The sequence below is a fragment of the Scyliorhinus torazame genome, chromosome 27, assembly GCF_047496885.1.
Source record: "Scyliorhinus torazame isolate Kashiwa2021f chromosome 27, sScyTor2.1, whole genome shotgun sequence".
Taxonomy (NCBI): Eukaryota; Metazoa; Chordata; class Chondrichthyes; order Carcharhiniformes; family Scyliorhinidae; genus Scyliorhinus; species Scyliorhinus torazame.
In genome coordinates, this window is record NC_092733.1 from 6,592,158 (window position 1) to 6,607,640 (window position 15,483).

General features: G+C 51.2%; 1 protein-coding gene across 2 annotated transcripts in view; it reads right to left on the reverse strand.

The window, feature by feature from the left end:
• Positions 1-3,970: 3,970 nt before the first annotated feature.
• The window catches only part of LOC140403162 (alpha-N-acetylgalactosaminide alpha-2,6-sialyltransferase 3-like), a 39,803-nt gene continuing 28,290 nt past the window's right edge, over positions 3,971-15,483 (reverse strand). For both annotated transcript variants that reach the window (XM_072490864.1, XM_072490863.1), the window contains exon 5: positions 3,971-4,306. In XM_072490864.1, the coding sequence (XP_072346965.1) occupies positions 4,117-4,306 (190 nt within the window). In that variant the 3' untranslated portion in view covers positions 3,971-4,116. The remainder of the gene's footprint in view (positions 4,307-15,483) is intronic.

The window sequence follows — 15,483 nt, forward strand, 5'->3', positions numbered from 1 at the left end:
TACACTGAATGAGATAAGTATACACCGAGTGAGATATGTATACACTGAGTGGGATGAGTATACACTGAGTGGGATGAGTATACACCGAGTGAGCTATGTATACACTGAGTGGGATGAGTATACACTGAGTGGGATGAGTATACACAACACGAGATGCTACACTGCAGTTTCTGTGGGTGTTATAGATCCGCAGGGACCCAAAGCTGAATGAGTTGTTTCCAGGGTGGAGGGTAAGTGTGAATGGTGCCGGGGAGGCTCGGCGAACCGCACCCACGTGTTTGGGCTTGCCCCAGACTTGCCGGGTACTGGATGATCTTTTTTGTGGCGGTATCCAGGGTTGTGGGAGTGAGCGTGGAGCCGTGCCCAAAAGTGATAATCTTCGGGGGTCTCGGAGCAGCCAGAACTCTTCATGGGGTCTATCCTGCTTGACTAGCGATTGGCAGTACCACCCAAGGCTGCGGACTGGCTATCTGACCTGGCGGAATTCCCCAAACGGGAGAAAATATAAATTTGCCACCTGGGGGGGTGGGTCAGAAGAGTTCACCAACTTGTTTCAAGATCCGTTCCTAGCCAGCAACCAATAGAGTAAGGGAGGGGAGGGGGTCACAAGCGAGTCACAGGATAAAGGTGAAAAGGAGAGTGGGGGAGAGGGGTTGGAGAGGGGAGGGACAATCCAGAGAGGAGAGTTGCTGAGCCAACATTCCTCCCTCCAGTAATATCACAAACAGGCAGTGATTAGCCAGTTACCCCCGTGTTATTGTGTTCGGTGTGTTTGCCGACATAATAGTAACAGACATTCTAAACAAACTGACTGTGACGCACTGAGCAATGTTTCAATCTGAGAGTGTACAGCATCAATGCAAATGTGAAAATGATTTCTTATCTGGCCTGCTTCCCTGCTGTTACCGAGGGCTGAATCACTGCCACAGACTCAAATAAAACGGCACGCAGGAGGAAGGTCATTCAATATTTCTGATTGTTGACCAGGTTCCTCTCGCTGCACCTTTCCAATCCACTAGTTCACCACAGAGGCTGTTGATTCCATTTCAATGACTGGGTCCTGACTCAATACTCCAGCCTCTTCTGTCTTGTCACAGACATACTCTGATCTTTATTAAAATGAGAATATAATATACACACTGACATTGCCCTCTCCCCTAGCCTGACACACATTCACATCAACACCAACACACACACACACAGGCCAGGCATTTAATCACACATTGACATTCATATTAATAATATCGATTTTGAATTTTGTAACTTCAATGTGTGATATTGAAGAACTTGGAAGGAATTATGGGGACAGGTGGAATTGACTGCCCCACTATTCCATTAACTTATTTTTTTCAATAAATTTAGAGTGCCCAATTATTTTTTCCCAATTAAGGGGCAATTTAGCGTGGCCAATCCACCTACCCGGCACATCTTTGGGTTGTGGGGGTGAGACCCACGCAGACACGGGGAGAATGTGCAAACTCCACACGGACAGTGACCCAGGGCCGGGATCGAACCCGGGTCCTCGGCGCCGTGAGGCCGCAGTGCTAACCATTACGCCCCGTGCCGCCCCTTTCCATTAAATATTTGATGAATCTGAATCTCACTCCATTTACGCGCTTTAGTTGTGATGCTTTGTCTCCCTAACCCAACGAAAATCGATACATCCAAGTCTTGCAAACTCCCAATAGACCCTCAGAATCTGTAGCCTGTTAGGGGAGAGAGTTACAGATTTCCTTTCCTGTTTCGAAGCGGTCTGCCTGGTCCTGATACAATAGGGGACCGGGGTTTGGGAGGGAAAGTGAGCGTTTGGTGCCATCTGGTGGAGATGATGAGTGACTGCTGCAGAAAGGAGATAGCATGACCTCAATCTAATACTGGTCCATATATAAATAGTTCAGGTTGGGTACAGAGCACACGCCCCCTGTATCAAACGTACTTCTTGCAACTCTTCCCCGATGACAGCTGACTCACTTGACAAAAAGAGGTCTTTTTTTTAAATTTAGACTACCCAATTCATTTTTGCCAATGAAGGGGCAATTTAGCGCGGCCAATCCACCTAGCCTGCACATCTTTGGGTTGTGGGGGCGAAACCCACACAGACACGGACAAAAAGAGGTCTTAACCTATATCATTGTGAACATTTGTTCATTATTTGGTAGAGAAATGCTTTAGCAGGAAGCAACGTCACGGGAGGTCAGCTCGCAATTCTATCGCAATCATTATTTTATTCCCAATTTTCAACCTCCTTTCCTGAAGGTGAATCTGAGACCAGCGGGCAGAGGCCCTGACCAATGCTTGCTTCCTGGAGGGGTCTTCTCAGATACTTGTGCGTGGACAATGCCAGCAGACTTTTCAACTCTGGAAGTCATTGCCCAGGAGCTCTATCCTGCCTCCATACAGCGGCGGGAAGCGGGGGGGGGGGGGGGGGGGGGGGGCAATCTCTTCCCAGTCACTGGAAATCTAACCTCTTCTCCCCTCACTGACCTCAGCTGAGAGTTTTGATTGGATAGGTAGGGAGAAGCAGAGAGTCGGTAGCCAGGGTAGCCAGATTTAAAATACATCATAAAAGACATAGAGAGGGAGATGAGGATCCCTACAGTGCAGAAGGAGGCCATTCAGCCCATCGAGTCTGCACCGACCCTCTGAGAAAGCCCCCTATCTAGGCCCACTCCCCCACCCTATTCCTGTAACTCCACCGCACCTTGGACTGAGGGGGAGAACGTGCAGACTCCACACAGACGCTCATCCGAGGCTGGAATCAAGCCCGGGTCCCTGGTGCTGCCAGGCAGCGGTGCTAACCACTGTGCCGCCATTCTAATCACGGTGCCTTGAAACCAGCAAATTGATCCGCAATGTGCAGCTTTTCCAGGCTGGGTAATAACTTCCATAAGGGAAGTGGACAAATACCCGGAGAAGGAGATATTTTCCGAGCTATAAGGAAAGAGCGGCAGGACTGAGGCTAATTGAATAAATCTACCGAAGAGCGAGTCCAGGGGTGAATCGCCTCCTATGCTCAACGATTCTGTGATTCTGTAACTGAGCTGACCCCGGCTGGCCTGGCCCTGTGACAACACCATTTGCCCAGCTTCTCTGTAGTATGGTAGTCGGGAATGTTACACGGGCAGCACAGTGGTTAGCACTGTGACATCACAGCGCCAGGGACCCGGGTTTGATTCCCGGCTTGGGTCACTGTCTGTGCGGAGTCTGCACGTTCTCCCCGTGTCTGCGTGGGTTTCCTCCGGGTGCTCCAGATTGCTCCCACAGTCGAAAGACGTGCTGGTTAGGTGGATTGGCCATGATAAATTGCCCCTTAGTGTCCAAAAAGGCTAGGCGGGGTTATTGCGTTATGGGAATAGGGTGGAAGTGTGGGCTTGGGTGGGTCGGTGCAGACTCGATGGGACGAATGGCCTCCTTCTGCACTGTCTGTTCTATGTGACGCATCTCTCTGCTGTCAGCCAGGAGCTGAGAGAGGGAGGCTGCAACATAATTCAAGATTGGCAACTTAGGTTGGCTTGATTAACTGCTGTGTTGTTGCTATGGCACTGGGTGATTGCTCAGAAAACCCATGCCCTGGAGTAGGAGGGACTGAGAGGGCGGCTGTATCTTGGGATTCATTCCGATTAACAGCAGGAGTCGCAACACGCAAAGTCCGTCCTGAAGGCACTCAGCACGGCACCAAAGGTTAAAGTCGTGAGCAGTAATTAAAGCAGATTCCTAACACCAGCTCGCATCAACGGGGATTAATATTCACCAGAACTGTCCTGGCAAAGGAGTGCCAGAAATATATTGGTGGCATTTCCCATCTGGGATGGGTGGGAGCCAAGAGCTGAACTGTTCCCAACTTTTCCCTCCTGCTGCAGTGACGATTGTGTCAGGATGTATTTGGCACCAGTTCACTGACCTTCACGAGTCTCCCAAACAAACAACGTGACCTCAGCCTGTCCGGCTGGAGATAGAGGAACAGCAACAATTGCTCCCCACACTGGGTAATGTGGACCTTTATTAATAACAGAGTGAGGCTCTGTGCTGTTGGGCTGTCTCTGCGTTGCTGTCGCAGGTTTGAGGGAGAAGGTGCTCCCAAGGTTCCCGCATCTTCAAACTGCAGCTCAATTGGCATCAGGAAATTTGCCAGGTGGGACTGAAGAATTTGATATTCCTCTCCTTCGCCCATTTTGCAAAGACACTCTTCTCGGTGATGAACCGGTGCCCGCCGTACTTGGCATTCTCATGCAGGTAATACTCAGCACACTCCTCCTGCCCACTGGGTTCGTAGTAATGATACGGGACATCTCTGTGGCCTTCAGTGCTGTCGATGAGAGAGACAGATTTTCATTCACAGGGTTTTTACAAAGACCACCAAATCCTAAACCGAACAGAGGCACTCTGAATATCCAGGCTGACACTCCACTGCAGGACTGAGGGAGTGCCGCACTGTCAGAGGGTCAGTACTGAGGGAGTGCTGCACGGTCAGAGGGTCAGTACTGAGGGAGTGCTGCACTGTCAGAGGGTCAGTACTGAGGGAGTGCTGCGCTGTCAGAGGGTCAGTACTGAGGGAGTGCTGCACTGTCAGAGGGTCAGTACTGAGGGAGTGCTGCACTGTCAGAGGGTCAGTACTGAGGGAGTGCTGCACTGTCAGAGGGTCAGTACTGAGGGAGTGCTGTACTGTCAGAGGGTCAGTACTGGGGGAGTGCTGCACTGTCAGAGGGTCAGTACTGAGGGAGTGCTGCACTGTCAGAGGGTCAGTACTGAGGGAGTGCTGCACTGTCAGAGGGTCAGTACTGAGGGAGTGCTGCACTGTCAGAGGGTCAGTACTGAGGGAGTGCTGCACTGTCAGAGGGTCAGTACTGAGAGAGTGCTGCACTGCCAGAGGGTCAGTACTGAGGGAGTGCTGCACTGTCAGAGGGTCAGTACTGAGGGAGTGCTGCACTGTCAGAGGGTCAGTACTGAGGGAGTGCTGCACTGTCAGAGGGTCAGTACTGAGGGAGTGCCGCAATGTCAGAGGGTCAGTACTGAGGGAGTGCTGCACTGTCAGAGGGTCAGTACTGAGGGAGTGCTGCACTGTCAGAGGGTCAGTACTGAGGGAGTGCTGTACTGTCAGAGGGTCAGTACTGGGGGAGTGCTGCACTGTCGGAGGGTCAGTACTGAGGGAGTGCTGCACTGTCAGAGGGTCAGTACTGAGGGAGTGCTGCACTGTCAGAGGGTCAGTACTGAGGGAGTGCTGCACTGTCAGAGGGTCTGTACTGAGAGAGTGCTGCACTGTCAGAGGGTCAGTACTGAGGGAGTGCCGCACTGTCAGAGGGTCAGTACTGAGGGAGTGCTGCACTGTCAGAGGGTCTGTGCTGAGAGAGTGCTGCACTGTCAGAGGGTCAGTACTGAGGGAGTGCTGCACTGTCAGAGGGTCAGTACTGAGGGAGTGCCGCACTGTCAGAGCGTCAGTACTGAGGGAGTGCTGCACTGTCAGAGGGTCAGGACTGAGGGAGCGCTGCACTGTCAGAGGGTCAGGACTGAGGGAGCGCTGCACTGTCAGAGGGTCAGTACTGAGGGAGTGCTGCGCTGTCAGAGGGTCAGTACTGAGGGAGTGCTGCACTGTCAGAGGGTCAGTACTGAGGGAGTGCTGCACTGTCAGAGGGTCAGTACTGAGGGAGTGCTGCACTGTCAGAGGGTCAGTACTGAGGGAGTGCTGTACTGTCAGAGGGTCAGTACTGGGGGAGTGCTGCACTGTCAGAGGGTCAGTACTGAGGGAGTGCTGCACTGTCAGAGGGTCAGTACTGAGGGAGTGCTGCACTGTCAGAGGGTCAGTACTGAGGGAGTGCTGCACTGTCAGAGGGTCAGTACTGAGGGAGTGCTGCACTGTCAGAGGGTCAGTACTGAGGGAGTGCTGCACTGTCAGAGGGTCAGTACTGAGGGAGTGCTGCACTGTCAGAGGGTCAGTACTGAGGGAGTGCTGCACTGTCAGAGGGTCAGTACTGAGGGAGTGCTGCACTGTCAGAGGGTCAGTACTGAGAGAGTGCTGCACTGCCAGAGGGTCAGTACTGAGGGAGTGCTGCAGTGTCAGAGGGTCAGTACTGAGGGAGTGCTGCACTGTCAGAGGGTCAGTACTGAGGGAGTGCTGCACTGTCAGAGGGTCAGTACTGAGGGAGTGCTGCACTGTCAGAGGGTCAGTACTGAGGGAGTGCTGTACTGTCAGAGGGTCAGTACTGGGGGAGTGCTGCACTGTCAGAGGGTCAGTACTGAGGGAGTGCTGCACTGTCAGAGGGTCAGTACTGAGGGAGTGCTGCACTGTCAGAGGGTCAGTACTGAGGGAGTGCTGCACTGTCAGAGGGTCTGTACTGAGAGAGTACTGCACTGTCAGAGGGTCAGTACTGAGGGAGTGCCGCACTGTCAGAGGGTCAGTACTGAGGGAGTGCTGCACTGTCAGAGGGTCTGTGCTGAGAGAGTGCTGCACTGTCAGAGGGTCAGTACTGAGGGAGTGCTGCACTGTCAGAGGGTCAGTACTGAGGGAGTGCTGCACTGTCAGAGGGTCAGTACTGAGGGAGTGCTGCACTGTCAGAGGGTCAGTACTGAGGGAGTGCTGCACTGTCAGAGGGTCTGTACTGAGAGAGTGCTGCACTGTCAGAGGGTCAGTACTGAGGGAGTGCTGCACTGTCATAGGGTCAGTACTGAGTGAGTGCTGCACTGTCAGAGGGTCAGTACTGAGGGAGTGCTGCACTGTCAGAGGGTCAGTACTGAGGGAGTGCCGCACTGTCAGAGCGTCAGTACTGAGGGAGTGCCGCAATGTCAGAGGGTCAGTACTGAGGGAGTGCTGCACTGTCAGAGGGTCAGTACTGAGGGAGTGCTGCACTGTCAGAGGGTCAGTACTGAGGGAGTGCTGTACTGTCAGAGGGTCAGTACTGGGGGAGTGCTGCACTGTCAGAGGGTCAGTACTGAGGGAGTGCTGCACTGTCAGAGGGTCAGTACTGTGGGAGTGCTGCACTGTCAGAGGGTCAGTACTGAGGGAGTGCCGCACTGTCAGAGGGTCAGTACTGAGGGAGTGCTGCACTGTCAGAGGGTCTGTGCTGAGAGAGTGCTGCACTGTCAGAGGGTCAGTACTGAGGGAGTGCTGCACTGTCAGAGGGTCAGTACTGAGGGAGTGCTGCACTGTCAGAGGGTCAGTACTGAGGGAGTGCTGCACTGTCAGAGGGTCAGTACTGAGGGAGTGCTGCACTGTCAGAGGGTCTGTACTGAGAGAGTGCTGCACTGTCAGAGGGTCAGTACTGAGGGAGTGCTGCACTGTCAGAGGGTCAGTACTGAGGGAGTGCTGCACTGTCAGAGGGTCAGTACTGAGGGAGTGCCGCACTGTCAGAGCGTCAGTACTGAGGGAGTGCCGCACTGTCAGAAGGTCAGTACTGAGGGAGCGCTGCACTCTCAGAGGGTCAGTACTGAGGGAGTGCTGCACTGTCAGAGGGTCAGTACTGAGGGAGTGCTGCACTGTCAGAGGGTCAGTACTGAGGGAGTGCTGCACTGTCAGAGGGTCAGTACTGAGAGAGTGCTGCACTGTCAGAGGGTCGGTACTGAGTGAGTGCTGCACTGTCAGAGGGTCAGTACTGAGGGAGTGCTGCACTGTCAGAGGGTCGGTACTGAGGGAGTGCTGCACTGTCAGAGGGTCAGTACTGAGGGAGTGCTGCACTGTCAGAGGGTCAGTACTGAGGGAGCGCTGCACTGTCAGAGGGTCAGTACTGAGGGAGCGCCGCACTGTCAGAGGGTCAGTACTGAGGGAGTGCCGCACTGTCAGTGGGTCAGTACCGAGGGAGTGCTGCACTGTCAGAGGGTCAGTACTGAGGGAGCGCCGCACTGTCAGAGGGTCAGTACTGAGGGAGAGGTGCACTGTCAGAGGGTCAGTACTGAGGGAGTGCCGCACTGTCAGAGGGTCAGTACTGAGGGAGTGCTGCACTGTCAGTGGGTCAGTACTGAGGGAGTGCTACACTGTCAGAGGGTCAGTACTGAGGGAGTGCTGCACTGTCAGCAGGTCAGTACTGAGGGAGTGCTGCACTGTCAGAGGGTCAGTACTGAGGGAGCGCCGCACTGTCAGAGGGTCAGTACTGAGGGAGTGCCGCACTGTCAGAGGGTCAGTACTGAGGGAGCGCCGCACTGTCAGAGGGTCAGTACTGAGGGAGTGCCGCACTGTCAGAGGGTCAGTACTGAGGGAGTGCCGCACTGTCAGAGGGTCAGTACTGAGGGAGTGCTGCACTATCAGAGGGTCAGTACTGAGGGAGTGCCGCACTGTCAGAGGGTCAGTACTGAGGGAGTGCTGCACTGTCAGAGGGTCAGTGCTGAGGGAGTGCTGCACTGTCAGAGAGTCAGTACTGAGGGAGTGCCGCACTGTCAGAGGGTCAGTACTGAGGGAGTGCTGCACTGTCAGAGGGTCAGTACTGTGGGAGTGCCGCACTGTCAGAGGGTCAGTACTGAGGGAGTGCTGCACTGTCAGAGGGTCAGTGCTGAGGGAGTGCTGCACTGTCAGAGAGTCAGTACTGAGGGAGTGCCGCACTGTCAGAGGGTCAGTACTGAGGGAGTGCTGCACTGTCAGAGGGTCAGTACTGCGGGAGTGCCGCACTGTCAGAGGGTCAGTACTGAGGGAGTGCTGCACTGTCAGAGGGTCAGTACTGCGGGAGTGCCGCACTGTCAGAGGGTCAGTACTGAGGGAGTGCCGCACTGTCAGAGGGTCAGTACTGCAGGAGTGCCGCACTGTCAGAGGGTCAGTACTGAGGGAGTGCTGCACTGTCAGAGGGTCAGTGCTGAGGGAGTGCTGCACTGTCAGAGGGTCAGTACTGAGGGAGTGCCGCACTGTCAGAGGGTCAGTACTGAGGGAGTGCCGCACTGTCAGAGGGTCAGTACTGAGGGAGTGCTGCACTGTCAGAGGGTCAGTACTGAGGGAGTGTCGCACTGTCAGAGGGTCAGTACTGAGGGAGTGCCGCACTGTCAGAGGGTCAGTACTGAGGGAGTGCCGCACTGTCAGAGGGTCAGTACTGAGGGAGTGCCGCACTGTCAGAGGGTCAGTACTGAGGGAGTGCCGCACTGTCAGAGGGTCAGTTCTGCGGGAGTGCTGCACTGTCAGAGGGTCAGTACTGTGGGAGTGCCGCACTGTCAGAGGGTCAGTACTGAGGGAGTGCTGCACTGTCAGAGGGTCAGTGCTGAGGGAGTGCTGCACTGTCAGAGTGTCAGTACTGAGGGAGTGCCGCACTGTCAGAGGGTCAGTACTGAGGGAGTGCTGCACTGTCAGAGGGTCAGTACTGCGGGAGTGCCGCACTGTCAGAGGGTCAGTACTGAGGGAGTGCTGCACTGTCAGAGGGTCAGTACTGCGGGAGTGCCGCACTGTCAGAGGGTCAGTACTGAGGGAGTGCCGCACTGTCAGAGGGTCAGTACTGCGGGAGTGCCGCACTGTCAGAGGGTCAGTACTGAGGGAGTGCTGCACTGTCAGAGGGTCAGTGCTGAGGGAGTGCTGCACTGTCAGAGGGTCAGTACTGAGGGAGTGCCGCACTGTCAGAGGGTCAGTACTGAGGGAGTGCCGCACTGTCAGAGGGTCAGAACTGAGGGAGTGCTGCACTGTCAGAGGGTCAGTACTGAGGGAGTGTCGCACTGTCAGAGGGTCAGTACTGCGGGAGTGCCGCACTGTCAGAGGGTCAGTACTGAGGGAGTGCCGCACTGTCAGAGGGTCAGTACTGAGGGAGTGCCGCACTGTCAGAGGGTCAGTACTGCGGGAGTGCCGCACTGTCAGAGGGTCAGTACTGAGGGAGTGCTGCACTGTCAGAGGGTCAGTGCTGAGGGAGTGCTGCACTGTCAGAGGGTCAGTACTGAGGGAGTGCCGCACTGTCAGAGGGTCAGTACTGAGGGAGTGCCGCACTGTCAGAGGGTCAGTACTGAGGGAGTGCTGCACTGTCAGAGGGTCAGTACTGAGGGAGTGTCGCACTGTCAGAGGGTCAGTACTGAGGGAGTGCTGCACTGTCAGAGGGTTAGTACTGAGGGAGTGCCGCACTGTCAGAGGGTCAGTACTGAGGGAGTGTCGCACTGTCAGAGGGGCAGTACTGAGGGAGTGCCGCACTGTCAGAGGGTCAGTACTGAGGGAGTGCCGCATTGTCAGAGGGTCAGTACTGAGGGAGTGCCGCACTGTCAGAGGGACAATAATGTGTGATACTCTGGCAGATGCCCAGTTGATGTCCATGGTGTTAGAAAGCACAGTTCCAGGATCTTTGGTTTCTCCACTGTCCTGACTAACCTGCTGGCCAACAGGAATTTGCTGCTTGCTTTGTGGCCAGGATTTCCTGCTTTGATAACTCGAATGTGTTACAGAGAATGTAAATAATCAACTCCCTGACCATCTTGTCATCTCCTGTTGATTATTATTTCGCTCAGCTCTGTTGTCTTGCTTCACTGGAATTTTGCTCATTTATGTCACTAATTCCTGCCTTTGGAATGTCCAACTAACCTCTCCTCACCTGCGATTGACTGTCCACTCTTAATCCCTTCCTCATCTGCTTAGTCCCATGGCCTCCCCATGTCTCTGATCATCAAAGATGCCCGTATTCCATAACGGCTACACCAAGTTACAGCGAGGATTCCCTCCCCTCTGTGTGGGGATCTCTGAAATCCAGATCACTCTGTGTTGAGTTCTCTCTAATTGTGATAAATGTAGGATTGTAGATACATTGGATCCTAAACATTTGGAAATGTAAGGGTTACAAACCTGAGTTAGACTGTGTTTGACTGCAGTAGTAATGGTTTTGCAAGACCAGAAAGCTTTTAGGAGACAGAGGTGAAACTGACAATCATAAAAGTTAATGTTGTTTGACTAAGGAAGTCCATGGGGAGTTAATATGTTTTCAGCCTGGGGAGTTAATTTGTTTTTAGCTTGGGGGAAATGATGTAATTGCCGGTTGGAGCGAAGGCATTCAGTCATTTTGTGACAGAGTTTGAGTTGGGTTCTGCTCTGGCCAACACTGAGCCCACAAGTAAAAGATGAACAGTATTTGAAGCAGTGCAGACTTGTCTGAGGACAAGGGGAAAGCTGAAACAAACCAATTGAAACAGCTTTTTGAAGACACCTAGCCAGAGTCTGCTGGGGCTCTTAACAGGAGCCAAATCTGTTCTGGAAAGCAAGTATTATTATTTTGTGCCATTGGAATGTGGGATGGATTAACAGCTGTTTGTTGTTTTCCTTTCTTGTTGTTTAATTGGGAACAGAGATGGTAATTCAGGCTATTGGATTTACTGTATTTGGTAGTATTGTTTAAGGGTTAATTGTAAGTTATTTACGGGTGTGATGTTAAAGAGTTTAATATTGTGTTAATAATAACATTTTGTGTTAAAAATACCAAATCCCTATTTGTTCGTGCAATCACTCTGGGAGCCTGGGGTCCTTTCCTCCCAGTCTTACAAATAATACTAAATATTCGGGTTTCGCTCCTTATCCTGTATGACTCTATGTCTGTATGTTGGACTGGTCGCAGACATGGCCGATAATTTTGAATTAGTTTCAGCATCAAATTCAATCTGTGAAGGACAGAAACTGGGGAAATGAGAAATCCGCACATGGTCAATGGAAAGGAGGTTTAATTGGTGATGTTAAGGAGGGTTTGCCGCAAAGTAGAAAGGAAACCTATGATAGTGGCCGAGAGATAAGAACATAAAATATTTTCATTCTAATAAAGTTGGACGTGTGGAGTCGCAGTGTTGGTGGCTTAAGAAAAGTCCTGGGAAGGCAGACTCGGTAAAGCAGGATAAGCCATTGGGGTTTATTAAAGTGGGAGTAATAAACATTATCCCAGTGGAAGAGGCACAGCAGAGTGCGTGGCCTGATCAGAAGTTGATGGATAGGCAGAAGCTTTTAAGGATTTTATCTGTGAGGGTAAGGTTTACTCGTGTGCACAAGGTAGATTTAGGAGATTAAGCGCTTAAGGGGTACAGGAGCAAGTCAATCTTTAATGGTCAGAGTTAAGGAGATAAGGGCCGGGAATTTCCTCCGCGCCACATTCCTGCCCCGACCGGCCGGCGGGATTCTCCGTTACACCGGCCGGTCAATGGGGTTTCCCGTTGTGGGGCAGCCCCGCGCCGTCGGGAAACCCCTGGGCGCCGGCATGACGCAGAATCCCGCCGGCGGAGAATCCGGCCGTGGGGTTTCGGAGAGTTTGTTCTCCCGCCGCAGCTGAGTTGCACCAGTTTTACGATCCCCTTGTGGTCACGCAAATTCATGGCTTGGAATACGAGGAATTTCCAGGAATCCAGCCATTGGGCGGGCGGCTTAATAATGAGGTCCCGCAACCAGCAACCCCCACTGCACTGCAAACCAACCCCTCCCCCTCTCCTCACCCCCTGCAGCAGCCCTCCATCCCCCGGATTTCCTGGGTGCCCCCCCCCCCAAGTATCGGGGTGACCTGACCCACCACCCCCCTACAGGAACCCCTCTAATAGGGAGACCCCCCACAGGGACCCTGTACTAGGAAGACCTTCTAAAGGGACCCCCTGACTAAAGGGAACCCCCATGGACCCCTTGGCTAAAGGGAACCCCCCCCAGAGATCACCTCACCAAGAGAAACCTGCCCCACAAACCCCCCTAGAAAATTGACCTCTGTCAGGAAGATAGCGAGCAGCCCAGGCAGGGGTAGTGAAAAACATTACAGCTGTAACACCTTGAAGCTCCACGAGTCCATTCCTGGACAGAGAACATCTAGTCCATTACCTGAAAGCCATTCATAACTTTCTAGTAGTGGACTGCGATTGGCAGCTTCCACACACCATTTGCAGCTTTGATCCATTAACTTCCTTTCATGGTTCAGTGACTTTAAGTCATGAAACCCCAATGCTTACAAACATCGACCACATCAAAGAGAGGTAAGTGCATTCCAACCACTAAGTGCATTCCAATCACTCAAGCATTTATTTCTTTTTTTTAAATTTAGAGTGCCCAATTCATTCTTTCCAATTAAGGGGCAATTTAGCGCGGCCAACCCACCGACCCCGCACATCTTTGGGTTGTGGGGGTGAAACCCACGCAGACACGGGGAGAATGTGCAAACTCCACACGCACAGTGACCCAGAGACGGGATCGAACCTGGGACCTCGGTGCAGTGAGGCAGCAGGGCTAACCCACTGTGCCACCGTGCTGCCCTCTTTCAAATTGATATTTGGTCACGAGGTGAGAGGACCTCTTAAATTGATCAAAGAGAAATTGCAGTCAGCGGTCAGAAAGTATGTCATTGGGCTCTCTGTCAAATTTTAGGAAGGGATTAATTAGGACTGGTGAGTTGGCTAGAAAACATTTAAAATGGTTCCAACTTATGATTGAAAATAGTGGTGGACAAGGATTCAGAAATTGATAGTTTTGTTAGTAGGGGGAAAGTATTATCAATGGTCGTTGAGCCATTAAAAGCAAGATTTTGAGAGCCATACCAAATTGAAAGTAAATTGAGTGAGATCAATTATTTGATATGAAAGTCAGAGAGAGAAGGAAAATTCACAGAGTGTGTCATGTTAATAGGCTCAAAAGGTATTCAGATAGAGAAAGAAAGAAGGAGGAGGTGTTAGTTATTGTAACTCAGGGAGTAGAGATAAATCCAGATGATTCCGAATTTGACATTCCTCAAATTAAACTGGATAATGAGGACATATTAAGAAATTGGGATAAATTATTGAGTTATCTTCTGGAGGAAAATCAAAATGACCTAAAAGAGTTATTACAGTCACACAGAACTGTATGTGGTGATAAATTGGGAAGTTAAAAATTAATTATACATGATGTAGAAGTGCTATTCCAATTAAACAACATCCGCACAGGGTCGATCCACTAAAGTCAGCACAGGTATAAAGGGAGATTGACAGCATGCTTAAGAATGATATCACAAAATAGGTTGCAGCGATTGGAGCTCATCTATTGTGATGGTACCAAAATCGGATTGTTTCTGGACCATAGAATAGTCAATGAAGTTACAAAGTCAGATTTGTATCCTATTTCTTGTTTGGAAGACTGTTTTGAAATGGTGGGAGAAGCAAATTTCTCTGTGTGGAGATCTCTCTAATCCCGATCTCTGTCTGTAAATCTCTCCAATCCTGATCTCTCGGTCTGTAAATCTCTCCAATCCCGATCTCTCTGTCTGTAAATCTCTCCAATCTCGATCTCTCTGTCTGTAAATCTCTCCAATCCTGATCTCTCTGTCTGTAAATCTCTCCAATCCTGATCTCTCTGTCTGTAAATCTCTCCAATCCCGATCTCTCTGTCTGTAAATCTCTCTAATCCCGATCTCTCTGTCTGTAAATCTCTCTAATCCCTATCTCTCGGTCTGTAAATCTCACTAATCCCTATCTCTCGGTCTGTAAATCTCTCTAATCCCGATCTCTCTGTCTGTAAATCTCTCTAATCCCGATCTCGCTGTCTGTAAATCTCTCTAATCCCGATTTCTCGGTCTGTAAATCTCCCCAATCCCGATCTCTCTGTCTGTAAATCTCTCCAATCCTGATCTCTGTCTGTAAATCACTCTAATCCCGATCTCTCTGTCTGTAAATCTCTCCAATCCCGATCTCTCTGTCTGTAAATCACTCTAATCCCGATCTCTCTGTCTGTAAATCTCCCCAATCCCGATCTCTCTGTCTGTAAATCTCTCCAATCCTGATCTCTGTCGGTAAATCTCTCCAATCCTGATCTCTGTCTGAGAATCTCTCTAATCTCTCTGTCTGTAAATCTCTCCAATCCCGATCTCTCTGTCTGTAAATCACTCTAATCCCAATCTCTCTGTCTGTAAATCTCCCCAATCCCGATCTCGCTGTCTGTAAATCACTCTAATCCCAATCTCTCTGTCTGTAAATCTCCCCAATCCCGATCTATCTGTCTGTAAATCTCTCCAATCCCGATCTCTCTGTCTGAAAATCTCTCTAATCCCGATCTCTCTGTCTGTAAATCTCTCCAATCCCGATCTCTCTGTCTGTAAATCACTCTAATCCCGATCTCTCTGTCTGTAAATCTCTCTGATCCTGATCTCTCTGTCTGTAAATCTCTCCAATCCCGATCTCTCTGTCTGTAAATCTCTCTAATCCTGATCTCTCTGTCTGTAAATCTCCCCAATCCCGATCTCTCTGTCTGTAAATCTCGCCAATCCTGATCTCTGTCTGTAAATCTCTCTAATCCCGATCTCTCTGTCTGTAAATCTCTCCAATCCTGATCTCTGTCTGTAAATCTCCCCAATCCCGATCTCTCTGTCTGTAAATCTCTCCAATCTTGATCTCTGTCTGTAAATCTCTCCAATCCCGATCTCTCTGTCTGTAAATCTCTCCAATCCTGATCTCTGTCTGTAAATCTCTCCACTCCCGATCTCTCTGACTATAAATCTCTTGAATCCCGATCTCTGTCTGTAAATCTCTCCAATCGCGATCTCTGTCTGTAAATCTCTCTGATCCTGATCTCTGTCTGTAAATCTCTCTAATCCCGATCTCTCTGTCTGTAAATCTCTCTAATCCTGATCT